Here is an 18,265-nt window from a genome sequence, read left to right as displayed (position 1 = left end):
ACCCTAAACACTTGAGCGATCAGAGCGCAAATACTTCCGGTGAGGGTTCGATGCTCAATCCTTTGATTCCCGGCTCTCGCGAGCATTCCTCATGCAAAGTTGTATATATTGCATTTGATGCTTAGAAATTGGCAAGTCCCATGCATTGACCACCATCGTGTCCCATGTGCTCGCATATGTCATAAGAAAGCTGATTTGTTTCTAACCAAGTAGATAACAGCACTAGTCGTAGTTGCATGCATATAAGTAGGTTGCATTTCGTGAGTCCTATACGTTTGTGACTCCTCGGTCTTCTGCGTTTCTTTGCATTTTTCTAAGCATGAGGACATGCTAGAATCTAAGTGTGGGGAGGTTGACAAACCCCATTTTGAGGGTTTATCTTGTGCTAATTTCAAAGGGTTTATCAATGATTTCACACACTTTCTGCATGAAAATACAAGGATTTGCATTCCTTTCCTAGTTTTGTCTCATGAATGAAAACATGCTTATTTTGCACTAAAATAGATACATTTCTAATCTTCTCTTGATGCCACTCGATGCCGTGACTTGTGTGTTAAGTGGTTCCAGGATATAGAGTAGGAATGGACAGGAAAAGAGAAGGAAGACGGGTGCAAAGGAGGGAAGCATGAGAATTGAGCTTTGGAAATTTCCACATGGGCGCGTGCGCGCACCTGACGCGCCCGCGCGGATAAGAGCAACGTGAAGCCGAGGCCAAGAGCCAAGCCACGAGCCGGCTTGAGTAGCGGCTAAGCCAGGATTCTCATGGACGCGCACGCGTACGTCCCACCTCCGCGTACACTCCAAAACCGCATCCATGGCACGTGCGCATACCTTGCGCGTACGCGCCGATGCTCGAATATGATTTTTTTAGAAGTCACGTGACTCAGGCGTGGAGTTGGTTAGAGATCTTAACTTTTGAGAAGTGAATTGGCGGGAAAAGTTTTAAGAGGACCAATGGAGCAAGAGTCAAAGACACTTAGTTCATTTTCTAATTTTGAGATATTTTTGGGGGGAGAGAGAAGAGAGGACTCAAGTTCTTACTAGGGTTCTTCTTCATCAAAATTCTGGATTTCTACCCATTCCTTGGTGAGATCCATTGCAACTTTCACTTCATTTTGTTCATGTAATAGGTTTCCTTTTTCAATTTCAAGTTGTAGTTGTAATTGCTAAAATTCCTTGGATCTAGGATTCAACTTTATGATTTTTGGATTCCATTGATACTTTGAGATTTTGATCCTCATTATTGCTCTTTGACAATTGTTGTTAATTCCTTGCATTGCAACATCTTTAATTCTACCTTTCTCTTCATTTTACTATGACCTTCTTTCATGCTCATCACATGTTTGATAAAATGTCCACACTAGATATGGGGTAGAATTTTTACACTTGGCATAGGGTTTGGTCATTGGAAGAAGTTGAATAGTTGTATCAATAATTGATTTGGAGTTAGGGATTGCTAATTGACTTGGAGTGCACTAAAGCTAGATTCCCATGAGGTGAAGCTAGGACTTGTGACTCAAGTTGATTGTTTTTATTTGATTTTCCTCTATACTTAGGGGATAACTAAATGAAGCAAGGCCTAATTGTTGTCAACATTGAATGGACTATAAGGATAAAAGTTCTAATGCCAACCCTAAGCCAAGCCTTTTGATAATTGATTGTTTGTTTTTCATTACTTTGCTAAAACCTTCGAAGAATTCCAACGAGGCTTACTAAGTCAATAAGATGCACACTTTGGCAATTTCAAGGGAGAACGACTCGGGAGACTAGTACTCTCGGATATAGATTGTAGATTTGTTTGATGAGACAAGTCAAAGGAAGCTAAAACTGGACTTGGCAGGAGAAGGGTACATTTATATAGAATAAATGTACATAACAATAAAAATACTTATTAATAGAATAAAAAAATAGATACTTATTTAGATATAAATAATAAAGAATATAATGATTGAATAAAAAATTAATTATTTCTTAAAAAATAAACAGATCCTAAAAATCTTTATTAATTTGTTTTGAATGGGTCTGATTAGTTGTTATTATATCTCAATCTCAATGATATATATATTTCTGATTAGTTATTAGTAGTTTTTAAGGGTATTATAGTATTTTCTAGTAATTACAAATGTCTCTTAGGTTCTCCTAGTGTTGTATTTTTTTTATATATTTAACATTTAATCATGACAAACTGCTTTGTAATAATTTATTGATCTGTTGTTCACTATAAGAAGATTTCACTCCTTTGGTATTTGATATGTTGTCATCAATAAATTTTGTTTTGTATTTTGTGGGGATAAATTTACTTCCTTAACAAATTTTTTGGATTTAGGATAAATTTATTATGTTTTTACTATTAGAACAGGGCCTTATCATTTTAAGTTTACTTCCTTAACACCATACAAGACTACAATAATTTTATTTTTTTGAAGTTAACCTCTTATATTATATTCTTAATATCTACATATTTTTTTACCTTCACCTACCGCGGCTCATGCAATTTCGAACATTATTAAAGGGCATTACTCTCGGCCTGGCTTTCGTGGAAAAAAATACCGTATGCTACTAGAAAATTTTGGTGGAAAAAGTTTGAAATAGGTTTTAAAGAAACATTTAATCTTTGGTAGATTAAGAATTAGTTCTAAGTTTGAAAAATATAATATATATCAACTTATAACTATTTTTCCTTGTGTTGATTATCTAGAGCAAATATCAGTTTTTTCTCCAGATCTCTATTGGGCTCGAAAAAATTTTGAGAAGCGAGGTGTGGCTTTATTAAAAGAAGCTCGTGCAAGTATTGTCCATATTGTGTGGGATGCTCTCTGTGCTTACTGGAATACTGACGCTGGATTTCTATAAAAGAGCGCGCAAGGCAAATTAAATCGAGCATCTGATTGCACAGCAGCTCTTCATACTGCTGGCTTAATTTCTGTTACCCAACACAAAGCTAATGTGGTGATGTTATAGAAAAACTTAGACCTTTCATTTATAATTTTATACTCTTCAATTGGTAGTGGATACTCAGGTTTTTAATTTATATCTTTGGTAGAAAAAATCATTAAAGAGGACTCCAACACAGTTAGAATTGTTTGCGAAGACCCACAAACACAAAGATGAGACATGGGTAGATAAGAAATCAAAATATGTTGAGATGAGTTTATCTTAATCAAAATATATATCTCTCCCTTTATATGTATTATTTTAATATTGCATTAGGGCTAGTGTTTCGCCTCATAGGGCTATTCTGAAACACTAGCCCTAATGCAATATTAAAATAATACATACAGAGAGATATATATTTTGATTAAGATAGACTCACCTCAACATGTTTTGATTTTTTATCTATCCATGTCTCATCTTTGTGTTTGTGAGTCTTCACAAACAATTCTAACTGTGTTAGAGTCTTTTTTAATGATTTTTTCTACTAAACATATAAATTAAAAAACCTATGAGTATCAACCACCAATTGAAGTGTATAAAATTATAACAAAAAAGATCTAAGTTTTTTTATAATATCACCATATTAGCTTTCTGTTGGGTACAGAAATTGAGCCAGCAGTATGAAGAGCCGCTCCAAATCCGCTGCAATTTTACTTTCCGCGCGCTCTTTTGTAGAAATTCAGTGTCAGTATTCCAATAAGCATAGACAGCATCCCACACAACATCTCGTATCCATTGAGGTTTGATATGACTTGCACAAGTTTTTCCCAACAAATTTTTTAGTAAAATCGCACCTCGCTTCTCAAAATTTTTTTGAGCCCCATGAAGATCTGAAGGAAAAAACTCATGTTTGCTCTAGATAATGAACACAAGCAAGAATAGTTATAAGTTAATATATATTATATTTTTCAAACTTAGAATTAATTCTTAATCTACCAAAGATTAAATGTTTCTCTAAAACCAACTTCGAACTTTTCCTACCAAAATTTTCTAGTAGCATCTGGTATTTTTTTTCACGAAGGCCACGGTTAAGAGTAATGCCCTTTAATAATGTCCGAAATTGCATGAGTCACGGTAGGTGAAGGTAAAAAATCTGTAGATGTTACTTAATATCAATCGAAATACAATATAAGAGGTTAACTTCAAAAAAAATTATTGTAGTCTTGTAAGGTATTAAAAAAGTAAACTTAGAATGATAAGACCATGTCTAATAGTAAAAACAGAATAAATTTATCTTAAATCCAAAAAATTTGTTAAAGAAGTAAATATATCCTCACAAAACACAAAATAAAATCATCAACAGATCAAGCACCAAAGGCTTATAGTTGACATTAATAAATTAATGAACAATGGCATATAACAAACAATTTGTCATGATTAAATATTAGATATATTAAAAAAATACAACACTAGAGAGAACCCAAGAGTCATTTGTAATTATCAGAAAATGCTATAATACCCTTAAAAATTACTAATAACTAATCATAAATATATATCATTGAGATTGAGATATAATAACTAATTAAACCCATGCAAAACAAATTAATAAAAATTTTCAAAATCTGTTTATTTTTTAAGAAATAATAATTTTTTTATTCAATTATTATATTCTTTATTATTTATATCTGAATAAGTATCTATTTTCCTATTCTATTAATAAGTAGTTTCATTGTTATGTACATTTATTCTATATAAACGTACCATTCTCCTGCCAAATCCAGTTTTAGCTTCCTTTGACTTGTCTCAACATTTGAAGACGCGTGAATAGATAACACTCCAATTTGATTGCCTTAGGTTTCAACTTCATTGTTAGGTACTTGCTCTCTTTGATCTGACATTGTTTGAGCGTTTTCAAAAGTACTTGGATTGGGAGTTAATGACGGAAGTGTATTGGCCGCTGTAGCAGATGGAGTAGCAGTAGAATTGGATGTTATTGGTTTTTCTAAACTTTCAGCAAGTTGTGGCAATTTCACCTTTTTTATTTTATTGTTGGATGTCATCTTTTATTTTCCTTTTCTTTTGTCACTGTCTAATTTCAGATAAAATAAACACTACCATGTATTATTAATTCAAATAAATGGTCTTTTCAGTAAAATAAGCAATTAATAATTTATTCACTTGGAAGTAGTAAAAGAATTGAGTGGGAATTTGTGGAGAGATTGGCATCTAATTACGTTAAAATAAGCAGTTAACAATTTATATTTTTCCACCAATTTGGGAACTCACTGATATTCCCTCATCTGTGATTTTTGCATTCTTCACCTATCTCTATCTGCTATTTCTCTACTGCCACTTCCTATACTATTTGCTCTCTTTCTGTTCTGTCTTCTTCTTATTCTCATACAACTACTAACACAGAATAAATAGAAATGAAGTTAAGGGCATCAAAATTCAATTCAATTCCTTCCCACAAAACAGAAGAGAAGAGTAAGTTAACCTGCGCTGAGAAGAAGAGAAGAAAGCATCGATTTTGGGGGTAGCAATAGACTAATAATCCTCACTATCACTATCACTATCAACATTGTTTTGATTCTCATCATTGTTATCTTCTTCATTATCATCAAGCAAAATATCCATCTGATCTTCACTGTCATATTCAGAATTATTGTCAAACTCAAACTCCCCATCATCTGTGTGAACTACATTTACTTCATTCACTTGAACTTCTTCGTTTGCACCATCCTTGGCTCTTAAACTTCCAAATGGTTCATCATTTCCTACAAGTTCTTCAGGTGTTGTTTCATCTTGATATGCATCTTCTAGTGTATACCGATCATCAACTGTACGTCTTGATTTGGTTCTGATAACTCCCCACCAATTGGTCTTTTCTCTTATCTTTTCAGGATATGGGACATAATAAACTTGAATTGCATTTTGAGCAAATATGAAAAGATCGTATCTTGAATATTCTATTGTGTTACACACCTCCACAATGCCAAGTTGTTTATTAATCTTGACTCCACGATTAAGAGTACAATCAAACCATTAATACTTAAACAACAATAATCTATTCAATTCACATCCAGAGTATTCAATCTCAATGATTTCTTTAATTACTCCATAATAATAGCTTTCCTCATTGCTGTCATCATCTCCCTTAACACAAACTCCAGCATTGAAAGTTTTTTTTACCAACACTTCAATTTTCTGTATGAAACTTAAAATCATTTACTATATACCAAGAATAACTCTGCACTTTTTTACTAGGACCCCATGCCAAGTGGTGTAAACTTTGATTCATTACTTAATTTCTGCTATCATGAATCTAGAAAAGATCCAAGGTGTTAATAACTAACTTACAAAAATGAAAATATTTAACAAGAAATGGTAGGAAACTTACATAATTCTCAAACCAAGTTGGAAATTCTAATGTTATTCTTCGGTTGGTTTCATCTTGGCTGATATTTGGATTTTTACCTCTCAAATCTTTCACAAAATATCTAAATTTCATATAAATATACATATATATAAGTACTTCGTAAATAAGACTACTAAACTATAAAAATGGAGTATTTGGTGATCTTACTCAATGTATTGTTCAACTTCTTCACAATTTTGTAGAACATGTAAGTGTGCAGCAACCAACTCTTTATCCTCTAAGTATCGGCTCTTAATTATCCTAGATGCGCGTCCACGATGGTTGAATATTGATAAAATTGGAAATTGAATATTGATGGCTCCACCGTCATCATTCCGGCCCAAATTAGTTCTCATTGATTGTACATGAGACTCAAAATAATAAGTGCAGAAATGAGAGGTTTCTTGACTCATGTATGCCTCACAAATGGAATCTTTCAATGCGTGATTTATTTTTAACCATTCGCTTTAATCTATTCAAGTACCTAAAGGCACGTAACATGTAAGCATAGAGTGGCAGCCATAAGATTGAGATTAAATGACTAAGCATTGAATTAAAGTTATACCTCTCAAATGGATACATCCATCGATATTGGACTGGACCTCCCACTCTTGCTTTATACGGAAGATACAAACAACAACAACAAAGCGTTGTCCCACTAAGTGGAGTCGGCTACATGAATCAAACGACGCCATTGTGCTCTGTCATATATCATGTCTACAGAGACCATTTACATGTAGATCTCGTTTGACCACCTCATGGATGGTCTTCTTAGGTCTTTCTCTGCCTTTCGCCCTTTGTCCATCTTCCATCTCGTCCACCTTCCTGACTGGATGTTCTATCGGTCTTCTTCTCACATGTCCAAACCACCTGAGACGCGATTCAACTATCTTTTCCACAATGGGTGCTACTCCAACTCTCTCCCTTATATCTTCATTCCTTATTTTATCCAATCGCGTATGACCACTCATCCATTTCAACATCTTCATCTTTGCCACACTCAGCTTATGTTCGTGCTCCCCTTTAGCCGCCCAACACTCCGTACCATACAACATAGCCGGTCTTATAGCGGTGCGATAGAATTTACCTTTAAGTTTTAAAGGCACTTTTTTGTTGCATATAAAACCAGATGCACTCCACCATTTTGACCAACCTGCTTGGATCCTATGATTTACATCATGTTCAATCTCTCCAATCTTCACCTCTATATTGGGGTTTTCCCTTCTCAGACTGAACTTACATTCCATATATTTCGTCTTGCTACGGCTTATGCGCAGACCATACACTTCTAAAGCTTCTCTCCATAACTCCAACTTCTTATTTAGGTCTTCCCTTGACTCTCCCATAAGGACGATATCATCGGCAAAAAGCATGCAGCATGGCACAGGCTCTTGGATGTGCTCTGTGAGTACTTCCAAGACTAATGTGAAAAGGTATCGACTTAAGGATGATCCCTGGTGTAATCCTATACCAATAAGAAATTCCTCCGTCACACTACCTTGAGTCTTCACACTAATTGTGACCCCATCATGCATGTCTTTAACTGCCGAAATATATGCGATCCTTACTCTCCTCTTTTCTAAAACCTTCCATAAGACCTCCCTTGGTACCCTATCATACGCTTTTTCCAAATCAATAAACACCATATGTAAATCCCTTTTATTACTACGATACCTCTCCATCATCCTTCTTAATATGTATATCGCTTCAGTGGTAGATCTTCCTAGCATAAATCCAAATTGGTTCTTTGTTACTTGTGTCTCTTTTCTCAATCTCCGTTCTATCACCCTTTCCCATAACTTCATAGTATGACTCATGAGCTTAATCCCTCTATAGTTTTCGCAACTTTGTATATCCCCCTTATTCTTGTAGATAGGTACCAAGGTGCTCTTTCTCCACTCATCAGGCATCTTTTTTGACCTTAAAATCTCATTAAAAAGCTTGGTTAACTAGTTGATGCATTTTTCTCCAAGACCCTTCCAAACCTCAATCGGGATATTATCAGGTCCTACTGCCCTGCCATTTTTCATCTGCTTTAGAGCCTCTTTTACCTCGAAGTCTTGAATCCTTCGATAGTAGTCAAAGTTTTTATCTTCTTCCCTTGTGCATAATCGACCAAGGCTCGAAAGAGTCTTCTGTCCCTCATTAAATAACTCGTAGAAGTAGCTCTTCTACTTTTCATTAATCTTCTCCTCTTGAGCCAACACCTCTCCATCCTTATCCTTTATGCACTTAATCTGATCCAAATCTCTCGTTCTTCTTTTCCGCCTCTTTGCGATTCTATATATACATTTTTCTCCTTCTTTCGTGTCCAAAGACTGGCAGAGACCCTCATATACTCTATCAAATGCTCCATGTAGTTAAAAAATCCTGGAGAAAAAATTTGCTCCAACTTACATGTGGTGGTGATAATATTTTGCTCCATCAACAATAAGTCATCGGCTACAAAATTGTGGAGCACAAATCCTTGAAAAATTTGCTTAATTCAGCTATAGGCTTCCAGATTTGGAGTTGAAGATTGGCAAAGGCAATTGATAACAAACGTTCTAGAAAGACATGACAGTCATGGCTTTTCATCCCAAACAGTTTCTCTTCTCGAATATTTATGCATCTACGCAAATTAGAAGCATATCCATCTGACATTTTAATCTCACTAACCTATTTATAAACTGCCCTTTTTTGTTCCATAGAGGGAGTGAATTTTGCTTTGGGTTTCATGTATTTGATTGCAACTCTAAATCCTTTTGTCGGTAGAGTTCCTTCAAATCCATTCTTGCCTTCACATTGTCTTTAGTCATGTCTTTAATATCCATTACCGTATTAAAGACATTATCAAAGACATTTTTCTCAATGTGCATCACATCAAGGTTATGTCTTAACAAATTGTCTTTCCAATACGGTAACTCCCAAAATATACTTCGTTTTGTCCAATTATGAGAAATACTAAAACCAAGACATGAACAAGATTGACCTTCTGTACTTCTTCAAAGATTGCAAACACTTCGCCAAACCTCCTCGCCTAACAATCTAACCGGAGCTTGAGCTGTCACAATTCGATTTTTCAAAAATGAAACCTTATTTCTTCGATATGGATGATCCAAAGGCAAAAATTGACGATGGCTATCAAACCAAAAGCATTTACCACCATGTTTTAAAGTAAAAGCAATTGATTGATTCATACAACACGTACATGCCAATTTACCTGCAGTGCTCCAACCTGATAACATGCCATATGCAGAAAAATCGTTTATAGTCCACATGAGTGCAGCTTTCATAAAAAAAATTCTTCTTTTGGGATATGTCATGTAATGACACCTTCATTCCATAACAACTTCAACTCATCTATCAACGGTTGCAAATAAACATCTATTTTTCCCTTGGGATTATAGGGTCAGGAATTATTAAGGTCAGGAACATAGATGGCGTGGTCATGCATAGTTCTGGTGGAAGATTGTAGGGAGTCACAATCACAGGCCAACAACAGTAAGGGGTAGCTGATTGATTATAGGGGGAAAATCCATCAGCACATAAACCTAATCTCACATTCCTTGGTTCAGCTACAAAGTCTGAATGCTTGAGATCAAATTGCTTCCATGCTTCCCCGTCCGATGGGTGACATAGTACTCCTGGTTCCCTCTGTTGTGCACGGTGCCAACTCATATGTGGAGCAGAACTCAAAGAAGCATATAATCGTTTTAAGCTAGGAAAAAGAGGCAAGTAGTGTATCCTTTTCACAGGAATCTCCTTGTGCCTTCCATTCACTATTTTCGCATCATACCGTGGTGCACCACAAAACTTGCATTCCTTTAAATCTTTGCAATCTTTCGCATAGAACAACATGCAACCATTAACGCAACAATCAATCTTTACTGAAGTTAACCCAAGTTCTCCCGTCCTATTAGGGATCTCACATAAAGTTGGGTAATTTTCTCCATGACTTGTCCAAAGCCAATAATCAGGAACAAATCCTTTCCTATATAGATGGATTATTACATCTTCAGACTTCATATAAACCTTGTTTTTACACCTAGAAGTCTAGAACAAGGGCATCTAATTTGTCCACTTGACAAATCTGCTGATCTCTCAGCAAAGGAAATAAATTCTTCTACCCCTTTTGTAAATTCACTAGTTAAACCCTTTCGACCAAGTCTTAGTCTATTGTACATCCAATTGCGACTCTGACTCATATTCATAACCTGTCCCATTGTAATAGTGCATCTTAACTAAATGCATGAACAAATCACATTTTAACTACAATAAAACATTAATTGATAAACAATTAAGTAAATAAAAATAAAGTACCTTAACTCGTTGGACGCTCCTCACACAATTACAAAGCTTGAAAATAGAATGGAAGCTACGCAATCAATTTCAAACCTAAAGAAAAGGATAAAATAAAACCTACTTAAATTTATTATAAATAAATAGATGCTGGAAAAGCTTTTTATTATAAATAAATACAGAAGCTTTTTATTATAAATAAATACTCCAATTGGATAGTCAAAAAATACAAAAGGTCCAACAATGAACCGGACTAATTTGATAACCTTTTTTCGATTAACCATGTCAAATTAATCTATTCGAAATTTCACATATGAAGAACAAAATTAGCTAAAAATAAGAAGGAAAAAAGAGAACAAAAATAAATGGGAAAGATGTGACATGTTGATATATATTAAGCTAAAATTACAATCTCAGTTAATTGAGCAAGCACACAATTCTTAACCTTCTGATAAACTGCTATCATGTATGAATCAAAGGAGACAGCAAAGGACTTGCCAAAAGAGACAGAAAGTGCAGAAGGTGTATATTCCAGTTAATATTAGAGAAAAAGGAGTTTCAAGGGAGAAAAGACAAAGGACTCATTGGCAGAAAAATCAGAAATAAACGGAAGTACCTGAAAACCAGTTATTCCTCTGCAAAGAAGTTTCTTTTTACCAAGCAAGCATAACTGGGAATCTAACTGTAAGTGATTCTCTGGTAAAAAAAATAAATAAAAATAAGAGAAAAATAAGAACAAGAACCCAGCCCTTAAAATTGGCCAAATCCTTGAAGCGTATTTAGTACTACACTAGTATTTTAAGGCACAAAAAATAACATTATATCCTCTTCTCATAAGCCTCACATCCTGTCAATTAAAAAATATATAGACCATAAAATATATAGAAAATTCATGAAATAAAATGACTGCGAGAGTTTATCCATACATACAAAATAGGTAGCTAATTAACTACAGATGACCTGATCTATTTCAATTCAAAGCATGTGATGAAAAAAAAAAAAGAAACACCACACACGTCAATTATATATTCTCTTCCCTTCTCATGAAGCAATTTACTGAATAATTTAGTTTGAAAACTACTATTTGAAAAAAAGAAAAAGAGCTATTAAATTTTCTTAAGGGAAAAATCCTAATTTAGAGTCAATAATGAATTTATATTAGAAAGGCACATCTATATATTTTGAAATAATCTAGAAGATAAAGGACCTAATAATGATAATGAGCTAGGCCCGTAAAAGAAATGAAGCAAGCAAGGCTAGTGGAATATATATAATGAAGGCACTAATTGAAATAATAGTCAAACCATGCATTCAACGAGAGCAAAGTCCTGCTGATATATTAAAATAAGAAGAGGCCTCTTATTGCTTCAATTAGTTCTAAAAAATATATAATAGTGGAGAGAGGAACAACCTGGCAAAATCCAGAGACTCCAGCAATGAACAGCAAGCTAAATGCCCTTGCTCGAAAAACTTCTAATTCAGATGGATCTGTTTGTAGCTTTGGTGGAGACCCTGGTACTGTTGGGATCATGAGAACACCAAAATCCTGAAAGTTTCAAACACATAAGAGAAATTCTTAGATAAGCAAGGTTCACCAATGAATCTTTTGGGCAACTAAGTTAAACTTTGGTATTATAATCACTTGGTCATGAAGGAAAACCAAAACAAACTATAATAGATGAAGAGTTAAGATAAAGTGTTTACGTTAACTACAGGAGTGGAATACTAAAACCACTTCTTTTAGACCGATACTTAATTAACGGAGTTCCACCTATCCCAAGAGTTAGGAGTGCAACATGAATAATAGAGAACTTCAATAAACACTAAATGGGAGTTTAGAATGAATATTGAATATATAAATAGCTAGGCTAACCTGTAATAACTCAAACTACACAGCAATGATAGCAGTTAAATAGCATTGGAACAACGGTTCTTTTTGCTTCTTTGTTGTACCTTTTTTCCCCCCCTAATATGCACTGAAATATACAATATTGAAATCCAATCCAAACTCAGAAATAGCGTAGGCAACAGTTAATAGACATTACATATAATCTTTCTTTCAAGAAAAAAAAATGAGGTTGATTCTAATGCACAGACAATATATAATGTGATATCTAATGCACAGACAATGTAAAAGGTTCATGCAATCAAAATGATTCACTCACAAAGATGAGCATTCATGTAGTGGGTATGAAAAATAATACTGATGTAACAATATATAATGTGATATCTATATACAAGTTTTAACACTTTACATAAAATTAAATCCTATTAGTAAACCGATAATCAATCACAACAAATGGAAATTAAAAGATAATACTACTTTTCATTTCGTTAATGCAATTCTTCCCTATTTCATTTCTTTGCCGGAGAAGTATATTAAGAAATTGCCATCCATTCAAACTCATCGGCACATGGAAATGAATTCAATTCATATGTGAGCCTTTTTCCTTGATTTGCAAAAACTCATCGGCACCAATCTAAGTTAAGCTTTCATTTCCAAAGTCCAAACTGAGCAACATGAAATTCACCTAACATCATTCTGATAAAGTGATAACAAAATTTGAGCAGCAAACTCAGTAAAAATAACACTTAAGCAGCAGCAACACATTTGACATCAATAAAGACTAAAAAGTTATAATAGAATTAAATAATAAAATTTACCAGGAAGTAAGAGTACTAGACGCATAAGTTAGAAAGCAAACTATCAAATTTTAAAATAATAAAAATAAAAAGAAACAATAAAAGAAGAATTGCAGCGGAGAATAGAAAAAGCATTGCACCTGGCAGCGAAGAACAGCAGAGCGGTGGCAAGAGAAGAAGCAGATGACGAACGCTAACAGAGAAGAGAAGAGATGAAGAGATACAGAACAAAAATTCCCATAAATTCACCAGCACCAAAATAAAATAACCGAGCTAAAGGAATTAGATGAAAGCGATTACCTTTGCAAAATTGGAACTAAAGTGGGGCGGGCTAGCATTTTAAACCCATTTTAGTTGGCGGGGCGGGCCGGTCTGCCCGTTTATGAGGTGGGCCTGGGCGGGGCGGATTGGCCCGCTTTGCCACCCCTACTGATTACAACTTAAGATAATATCACTAAAATAATTCATAAGAGACCTCTTGTTTGGAGACAACCACCGAAAAAAGTGTAGCTAACACAGAAAACATCACTGCTAGTGTCAATCTGCGCATAAAAATCAACTGGAGGAGAACCCAATTGCACTCCTGAATAGTACAACCTGAAATCAAAGAATTTAAACTAATTATTGATTGTAAAATAAATAAAAAAAAGAAAAGTTGAAACTTACCAAGTTTGAAGGCATATTTCTAGATCTGAATTCTTCTATCATACGTTGTCGTAATAATCAAAGATTAAAGAGTGTGTGACTCACTGAAGAGCAAAACTCAAACCCAACTTCAAATGCAAGGTTCTATAAAAAAAGAAATAAAATTACTGGAAAATAGGTTCCCAATAAGGAGTTGATTGATCAAGAGGCAAAATCCAAGCAAACATTACCTAACTTTAGTATTTAGAGCTTGATAATACGCATAAAGACTGGAATGAGAATGTAGTATTCTTGTTTTCATCGGAAAAGATCAATAGAAGAAACTGGCATGAGAAAGGAAAGCAAGTTAAAAGAGATAATCAACTGAGATTAGAAAAACCTGCAGAGACAGAGAGTTAGAGCAAACCGGGAGAGAGGAGGATGCAGTGGAGGAAGGCTGGAGGAGAAGCAGAGAGACGAAGATGAGGTAGCAGCAAAAGAAGAAGAGAAGAAGCATAAAGAGAGACTGTGGCAGTGCAGAAGGAGATGATGTTAACGAGGAGCAGCAAGTAAGGGTGGCAAACGGGCCTTAATTTGCCGGGCCGGCCCGCGTAACCCGCCAAAAAAGGTGGGCTGGGCTGGAAATTTGGGACCGTCGTAAGACAAAAGCCCGCCTAACCCAAACCGCTTAAATCGTGGGCTTTGGCGGGGCGGGGCGGGCTGAAGGTTTTTTTTTTTGCTGAACCCATTACCCATGAACCCAGACCCAGAACCCATGAACCCACCCCAACCGACCCGACCCAATCCCCATTCCCCACCCACCTAAATGGCTGAAAGCCTGAAACCCTAAATTGAATCCCCATTCGGCCATTCCCCAATCCCTAATCCCCATTGCAGCTGCCTCACTCTCACTCCTCGGTCCTCTCCTCTCAGTTCCTCGGCAGACGGCAGCACCCAGACACTCAGTCGTCTCGTCTCCACTCTCCAGTCTCCTCGACGGATCTCAGCCTCTCACTCGGTTCATCAGTCTCAGTTCCTCAGTTCCTCAGTTCCTCACCGCCACTCTCAGTCTCTCACTCGGTCATCCTAAGCTCCTCACCGTCACTCTCAGTCTCTCAATTCCATCGTCCAGCGACCTCAGCTCGAACTTCAGAGTTACGTCCTCACCTCTGTTGGCCGTCGTCGCTGCTGCCTGCTGGTCTCGGTCCTGGGCTCCTGGGTCTTATGAGTCGTGGCTTGTCCTCTGAATCTGCTGCTCCTCGCTCTCGGTCACAGGTCACGGCTGCTCCTCGCTCTCGGTCACGGCTACTCCACGCTCTCGGTCACGGCTGCTGCCTGCTTGTCTCCTTGATCCTTCAAGGTCTGCACAACTCTAACCTTTGCTAATGCTATTACCTGAAGTCCTGAACACATATTTGTAACTAATTCTTTGTTTTCAAATTATTAACAGTTTAACACAAGTTGATATATGATATACTTGATGATTGTAATTTATAGTGTGTGTTGCTAAGTGAAGGTGCATGGTGTTGTTATTTATTATGTACAGAAAAAGGGTGGAGTTATCTTAAGAGAATTGAACAATTTTATTGATGAGAAGAAATATCTGAGTTATTGAGCTCACTGTCATTATAAAAAAAAAACAGAAGACATATTCTTTGAATTTGTCATTCTGGTGGTTAACTCATACCTATTGTACATATTCTTTCAATTCATATGCAACTAATCCTTTTTTTGTTCTGTTGTTACATCAAATGCAGATGTCTATGCAGTTGTTAGAATTTAGCTTTGATTGGATGTTGTTTTCATATAATTCAGTTCTAAATTTGTTCTTCATAATGGTTGAGTTTTGATTATGAGTGTCAGGTCAAGCAGTAAGTTTTTTAAACTTCCAACTTTTCTTTAATCACAAGTATTCATGATCTGCCATACTCTCATTATAGACAGCTTAATCTTGTTATATAAGAAACTTCAGCTTCAAGAATGTTAAATATGTTGTTTCATTATTCATCTATATCATTATTTTGCATCTAAATCTTTCTCCTAGGCCATTTGATTAGACATTCATTCATCCTATTCTCAATTATTAAACTAAAGCTTGTTTTCCAATCATATTCTTGTTGAATAGGTCACTTCTCTGGTTCAACACTTGCTATTAAGCTATTGAGTAACACAAGAATTGAGGATTCAAGGTTTGGTGTGTATAGCCATTGCCTCGATGATAAATGGCTTATTGGCGGTGCTTCAAACACTGGTGGGGCTGTTCTTAGACAGCTTTTCACTGATGATCAATTAGAGGAATTGAGTGAACATATTGATCCCTCAAAAACCTCTCTTTTAGACTACTATTCCCTCCCAAAAACTGGTGAAAGATTTCCTGTGGCAGATCCAAACTTGGCTCCAAGGTACTTAATCCTTTATGATTGTTGTTAGAATACAGAGTCTTTGAAATTTAGTTCCCAATAAATTTAGCTTTGATTGGATGTTGTTTTCATATAATTCAGTTCTAAATTTGTTAGAATCTCACAGTTGGGGATTATTTTTCTTTTAAGATTTTTCCTCCTATTCTGTTTCAGTAAGCATTATAAATTAAAATTTTTCCCTTGCCAAGGTTTAAAATTGAATAATATTAGATGTAATAAGTGTGTAATTATAAATGTTATATGTATGAAATTATAAACATTAAGTTAAATAAGATAACTTTGAGTTATGGTTTATAAATTAAAATTTTGCCCTGGCAAAGGGTCAACTGGTTGTAATTGAGATTTGAGGGTGGTACCAGTTCTTAAGAAAAATAACAGTATTTGACTATACATTGATTGCGGGACAACAATTTATTTCGTTGTTAAAATATGCATTTAAGTTAATGTGCTAAATTGTTCTAACTAGATGAGTATTCAATTTTTAAATATACTTGATAATGGTTGATTGTTGGTTAAATGCTTGAATTTGATAATGGTTGAGTTTTGAATATACTTCATAATGGTTGAGTTTTGATTATGACTAAATACTTGCGGCTTTTTGTATGATTTGCTAATGGTTGAAAAACTTAGTTCATATAAACAATTTACATTTACTTTTATTTCAGGAAATATGAATTCTGAAACTGTGAGTAACCTTGTTACCACTGGAGTTGGTTCTGAGGCTGCTCCAGTCGAGGTTGATGAACCTAGTTCGAAAAGGCTGAGACCAGCAACCTCTGATGTTTGGAATTTTTTCAAAAAGCTCGGTCCAGATAAGGATGGAGTAGAACGTGCTGAGTGTAAAGGATGCAAGAAAGTGTTTAAAGCTGGAGGTAAGCGATATGGCACTTCTACTATAAAACGGCATCTTGATAGTTGTACTCAAATTAAGCATGAAGATATTGGTCAGACTATAGCAGAATTGCAACTTAAAATGGGTTCACTTAAGATTGATTCAGGAGTGGCTAGAGATATGTTTGCTGGGTATGTAGTTGCTGGGGATAAGCCTTTTAATATGATTGATGATAGGAGATTTAGAAATTGGGTGAAATATATTAGTCCAACTTTGAAACTTCCTTCTAGGAATACGGTTAAAGCTGACATAGTGAAAGTTTACAAGAGAGTTTGACTGCACATTTTGTTGATGAGAACTGGAAATTACAGAGTAAAATTCTCAATTTTTGTCATATGCCTCCTCCTCACACAGGATTTGAATTGTCTTCTAAAATCTTTACGCTTTTGACTGAGTGGAAAGTTGATAAAAAGATTTTTTCCATTACTTTGGATAATGCTTCTTCTAATGATACTTGTGTTGAACACTTGAAAAGTACTTTGGATGTGCATGGTTCATTGTTGTGTGGTGGTGAATTCTTTCATGTTCGTTGCTCTGCTCATATTTTAAATCTTATTGTCCAAGACGGAATGAAAATATGTGGTGATGCAGTGTATAAGATTAGAGAGTCTATTCAGTTTCTGAGAAAATCTGAAAGTCGAATGGTTAAATTTAAAGAATGTTTTGAAGATATTGAGGGACTTGAGTATACGACTGCATTATGTTTAGATGTTCTAACTAGGTGGAATTCACTTTATGCAATGCTTGCAAGTGCTATTCCTTATAAGAAAGCTTTTGAAATGTATAAAGTAAAAGAAGCTGGGTTTAGGGAGTTTTGTCCTTCATCAGATGAGTGGAGAAGAAATGAAAAGATATGTGATTTCTTGTTACCATTTTACGAAACTACCAAGTTGATGTCTGGAACTTCTTACCCAACATCCAACTTGTATTTTTTACAAGTTTGGCAAATCCAGCTGATTTTAATGAATAGTTTGAAGAATGATGAAGTGCTTATAAGGAACATGGGAGAAAAAATGATGATTAAGTTCAAGAAATATTGGGAAGAATACAGTGTTGTTCTTGCATTTGGGGCAGTTCTTGATCCTAGATTTAAACTCAACACTTTGGTTCATT

The 18,265-nt window shown here is 35.2% G+C and overlaps 1 protein-coding gene and 1 long non-coding RNA gene across 5 annotated transcripts in view; one reads left to right on the top strand and one right to left on the bottom strand.

The window, feature by feature from the left end:
* Nucleotides 1–10,354: 10,354 nt before the first annotated feature.
* On the bottom strand, nucleotides 10,355–13,411 carry LOC107492516 (uncharacterized). 4 transcript variants are annotated; one of them, XR_002364865.2, is made up of 4 exons: nucleotides 13,357–13,411; nucleotides 12,447–13,115; nucleotides 11,985–12,119; nucleotides 11,154–11,269 (listed from the first exon to the last, which is right to left on the bottom strand). It is a non-coding gene; the product is annotated as an uncharacterized LOC107492516 (long non-coding RNA). The 4 variants fall into 4 exon arrangements; XR_002364864.2 differs by having other exon boundaries at nucleotides 12,447–12,549; XR_008010518.1 differs by lacking the exons at nucleotides 11,154–11,269; nucleotides 13,357–13,411 and adding an exon at nucleotides 10,355–10,669 and having other exon boundaries at nucleotides 12,447–13,336.
* Nucleotides 13,412–17,487: 4,076 nt separating this feature from the next.
* The window catches only part of LOC127748422 (zinc finger BED domain-containing protein RICESLEEPER 2-like), a 3,122-nt gene continuing 2,344 nt past the window's right edge, over nucleotides 17,488–18,265 (top strand). Inside the window, exon 1 of the mRNA XM_052262931.1 lies at nucleotides 17,488–18,258. Coding sequence (XP_052118891.1) covers nucleotides 17,488–18,258 — 771 coding nt within the window. The remainder of the gene's footprint in view (nucleotides 18,259–18,265) is intronic.

This window comes from Arachis duranensis, chromosome 6 (genome assembly GCF_000817695.3).
Source record: "Arachis duranensis cultivar V14167 chromosome 6, aradu.V14167.gnm2.J7QH, whole genome shotgun sequence".
Lineage (NCBI taxonomy): Eukaryota > Viridiplantae > Streptophyta > Magnoliopsida > Fabales > Fabaceae > Arachis > Arachis duranensis.
The sequence above is the reverse complement of the archived record's forward strand: the minus strand, read 5'-3'. Positions and strand labels throughout refer to the sequence as shown.